General features: G+C 33.3%; 1 protein-coding gene across 1 annotated transcript; it reads left to right on the top strand.

Annotated features, from left to right (window-relative positions):
- The first annotated feature begins 254 nt into the window (after window positions 1-254).
- LOC128202997 (translocon-associated protein subunit gamma-like) lies at window positions 255-3,483 on the top strand. The gene is made up of 5 exons (XM_052904217.1): window positions 255-444; window positions 1,078-1,204; window positions 1,573-1,665; window positions 2,020-2,151; window positions 3,148-3,483. Exons 1-5 carry the CDS (start codon window positions 306-308, stop codon window positions 3,212-3,214), a joined length of 558 nt encoding a protein of 185 aa, XP_052760177.1. The 5' UTR covers window positions 255-305; the 3' UTR covers window positions 3,215-3,483.
- The last annotated feature ends 1,313 nt before the right edge of the window (window positions 3,484-4,796 follow it).

The following is a 4,796-nucleotide window of genomic DNA, read 5'->3' as shown; positions in this document are numbered from 1 at the left end:
CTCCTACTCCCAGCTCGCAGAGCTAATTTCCGACAAAAAAGTAGCTTGTCATGTGTTTAATAAAATGAACCTTACAATACTTTATTGATCAATGATTATAATAATTATAGGATATGTAGCCTTTTAAACGATACGTGATATGCAGGATTTCCAATATTTCAGTGTGGTGAGATCACTGTAGAGAACGAATCGCCGTTTTGTCTAAATTAAAGTCTAGATCACTAGACGTTTGCAACATTTCCGTGTCACTTCCGGTATTCGGACACTTTGGTTCTTTTCCTTAGTCTCATTTGCAAACCGGCAGGATGACTTCAAAATCTTTAAAACAAAAGAATCTTACGAAAGAAGAAGAGCTTCTGCTGCAGGATTTCAGCAGAAATGTTACTACTAAGTCATCTGCGCTGTTCTATGGAAATGCATTGATTGTATCAGCTATTCCAATTTGTAAGTTGATTAAAATGTGTAACTACTCTTGCCACGTCGGCATGGTGGGTGGGGCAAGGTAATGTTGTATTGACATATTTGGAGTCGGAAAGGCCTATGTTTCCTAAACTAATTCATTTAAAAAAACACGTCGATATAAATATGGTTATGTGAGTTTGTATTTAACAATGACATGGTGGTTCAGTGTTCGTTTTTCACTTTTGAGTTTCATACCTGAAAAATACAGCTGTTACCAAAACATTGGCCACCGTACTTTTAACTTTACAATGTTCTTTTGTCTTTCTTTAACTTAACTGTTGTCTTCTTTTTATTTGTATAACCATCTTTTTACATGATTTTATTTGTGTGACAGGTATAACATATTGAAGCATGATAATGTTTAAAAGTGAGATTTTAGGTGTGGTACTGTGGCCCGAGTTTAATAAATAGCCATTGAACTTACTCTTAGATAAATTAACATCATCTGTTATTAAATTAATGGATGTTAAAACTCGTACAATTCAGAGTATGCCCTTTAGACAAAGAAGCAGTGGCACATTTTTTGAAAGGACACTTAAGTTAAATTCAGTCCACTCAAGCGTTTACTTGACAATACTATGATTTATATTTCCTGACAATGTTGTTGTATTGCAGGGTTATTCTGGCGCATCCACCAGATGGACCTGTACCAGTCTGGTATCCTGTTTGTTGTAGGCACCCTCATCAGCACTTACCTTGTCGCCTTTGCATACAAAAACGTCAAGTTTGTTCTCAAACACAAGTAAGTTTTTAAATCCTAATGTTGTAAAGTAACTTAATATCTGCTGATCATTTATTCATGCCCAATATAAGTTTTGTTTGAACAAATTCAAGATTTCAGTTGTCATTCATAGTGAATACAAATGTCATCATGTGAAAATAAGTGTAATTAATCAAGGTTTTTGGTATCACAGTCTTCTTTTTTTATAATTACTTAATTTATCAATGCTGGATGAATGGAAGTAACAAAACACTCAGAAGAAATTTGCAGTTATAAACGCAATGAAACCAAAATGCCAAGTTTTAGGTATGAAAGTATTTCACTATTTATCTATCATCTTATTGATTATAGCATTTTGTCTTATTCCCAACAATATTTTGTACCTACAGGATTGCACAGAAGAGAGAAGATGCAGTGGCCAGGGAAGTGATGAAGAAAGTGGCAGATGACAAAAAGATGAACAAGAAAGAAAAGGATGAGAGGTATATACAAGCAGCTTAATCTCAGTGTTGCCGGTCTTAACATTTGGTGAAAAAGTATAATAACTGTTCTTTTAAATTCAATGTGAAACTTAATTGATTGGATATCCATGTTTGAAGAAGTACTTTATCTAGTTGCAAGACATTTATTTATAATATTTGTAAAAGTTTCATTTGTGCATACACATTTCCTTGTAGTGTTTATAAACTTAACAGGACTAAAAAAGCTCTTTAGATGTGGTCATTGTTTCCAAGTACATGTAACAATAAGGTACATTATAATAAAAATTAGTATGTAAAGGTATATTCATGGAAGTCCACTGTATCTGTTGTTAATATGGTTGTTATTTCTTGCAGGATTTTGTGGAAGAAGAATGAGGTAGCTGACTACGAGGCAACAACGTTCTCCATTTTTTACAACAACGCATTCTTCCTGGTGTTGTTGATCATCACATCATTCTACATCCTAAGAAATTTCAACCCGAATGTGTATCCTTTCAAATATACTTGTGCTTGTCGCAATACCCAACACTTTTGGGAACAGTTCAATGCAAATATCTGAAAGCTTGATGATGTTAATTGAGTTTTCACCTAAATCAACATCTAATACTAGTGTATCACAAGGCCTTTTGGACTCAGTGTGGCATTCTTCTCATTTGAGTGCCAAAAATCTACTGTGCTGCCCTTTCCTCTTGCCCCGTGCCTTTTCTTTGTCATTTTAACAGTTTCTTACATTTAACAATCAGTGTTATCATAATCAGTAATCGTCTTATCCAATAATTTCGTTGGATGGCTTTTCAGCCACTGATTGGATCATCATCAAAAAGCATAGTGTACAGTATGAAACATAATTTGCATAGTTTTTAATTTACAATATAAGATTGTGATTGTTAAAAAGGGAAGCTATTAAGAAGGCTTTGGTCATTATAATAGCTCAGTTTCAGGGTCATGGCTAGAGTAAACAATGATGCTTGGGCCTGCAAATCAATTTTGGTTTCTTAAAAATGGCAAGTGCCATAAAGTTAAAAGGAAAAAGAATAAACTTCTAAAAGTGTATATGTGTTGGTAATGTGTCTTCTTTCTTGTTAAATATATTGTAGCTTTGCTCAAATGTAGAACTCTGAATGCTTGAAATTTATTCTTACGTAATTGTATTTGTTTTTGTGCAAGTGAAAAAATTACACTGGGTAGGGACTAGCATCCTGCTCCTACACCAACTAAATACAGTATCATTAAATACTCTTTAGATTATAAAAAAACATTTCAAAGGTTACCTTTGACTTGCATATATACATACCATTTCAAGTTGTGGAAAGAGCATACATGTAAGGCAGTAAGCCCCTTAGTGTAAGTAATGGGGCTTGTTTGCCGAAAAGTCTGATTTCGATGCCTGCATTTCACTCTTATGAAAAATTAGCATTGTAGTTAATATGCATGCTTAAAAATGTTATTACACACAAGTTATTTTCCTTAACCACTATCTAGCAACTACGTGTTCTCCGTAGGAGGCGCAGCTGGACTTTTAGCCCTGTTTTCTACAAGTACCAAGTGAGCAACAGATGGTGCAGAACTTTGTGAAGGGATTGTCTCCCTTTGGTGTAACAGTCACAAACTGAGTTACTTCCCTTCTATTGAAGAAATTTACAAGATTCATTTGATTAAAGTTGATAAAATTTGTGTCAAATATGAAGATATACAGTTTATAATTGAATGTTTCCAAAGAGTTTTGTAAGTGCTTGATAAACATGACATGTCTGTGTTGAATGGGTATTGGTAATGTCACTATTTTATATAAGATTAGAAATAAATTTTAAGAAATTCTGTTGTTTTGATTATCTGAACTAGGTGAAGTAAAAAAATATTTTGAAAAAAAATGACACCCTTTCATATAAAAAAAATGTTATTTAATGTAAATGTAATAAAATATATATAACAAAATGAGTACCAGAAGAATATGCTTATATAAGAAGTGTTTCGTTTTCTTGTAAAACTGTAGTGCCATTTTGAATTCTAAAGCAACTGGGTGTTAAGAAATATTGAGACAGAATTTGTTATAAATTCTTTAATTTGTATTAAGGACTAAATATTACAAACAGAGTCCTGGGAATGGAACAAAATAGTACAAAGTTTAGGACCATTAGTCAATGGTTCAAATCTAATATATAAGGTCAAGACTTATATTATTCAACAAAGGTTATTGCAGCTTTATGATTCCTGTGCATATGGTCACATAAAATAATAAACATCAAGGCATTGCCAATATCTAAGCTCATCATTTCAAAGAACAATGGAAACGTAAAAGAAGGAAAAAAGTTCCCGTCAACAGTCGGCTTAGAACATGCCTGCTTAGGTTGTATAGATTGCTGAATCAGTCTGTTACCACTGGGTCAGAAAAGAATTCAAGTTTTAAAGGTGTTATATATTTAAAAAAAACAACACCATGTATACTACACAAGGCTGTGTCAACATTACAGCAAATGTTTAAGACATTATTTTTGTCAACACTGTATCATTGGTAGGGTAAAAAGATATGGGCAAGTTGCCGCTTATTCACCCCAATATTTTTTTCTTTTTGTAAATAGAAACAAAAATACTCTCACATCACTGGGAGCAGCTACCCTTTTATTCATTCCATTGGAAACATTCTTATATTTTCAATAATGTGGACCTTGAGCTTAACCTTACTAACTCATCAACTGCAATCCCAAGCTATGTCTCCACATGAGCGTTCTGTTGTATGTAACATTTATCAATATACTTAATAACTAGTTATTGAGTCAAATCGAAATTTTAGTTCATCTTTTTTCAAGAAAAAATGACCTATTGTCATAAGCATCACGTTATTGTCGTCATAATACATGATTTGAACCTTGGCCATAACTCGAAAATCATGAACCCCAAGGCAGTCACAAGCACAGGAGTTAGCTAAATATAAAGCTGCATCACTTGATGTCATTCCTAACTCGAGTAATTGCACAGAAACCACCAGTAGGATGCATACCTGGTCTTCCTATAAGATTTATGCCCCCAATAATAGGGGAGAGCATATAGATTCATCATTCTAACAAACAGATTTGACTATTCTGTTTAAAAGTGGTTTAAAGTTTGAAATCATCAAAAATACTAACCAAGCA

Source organism: Mya arenaria, chromosome 9 (assembly GCF_026914265.1).
Source record: "Mya arenaria isolate MELC-2E11 chromosome 9, ASM2691426v1".
Taxonomy (NCBI): domain Eukaryota; kingdom Metazoa; phylum Mollusca; class Bivalvia; order Myida; family Myidae; genus Mya; species Mya arenaria.
The sequence above is the reverse complement of the archived record's forward strand: the minus strand, read 5'-3'. Positions and strand labels throughout refer to the sequence as shown.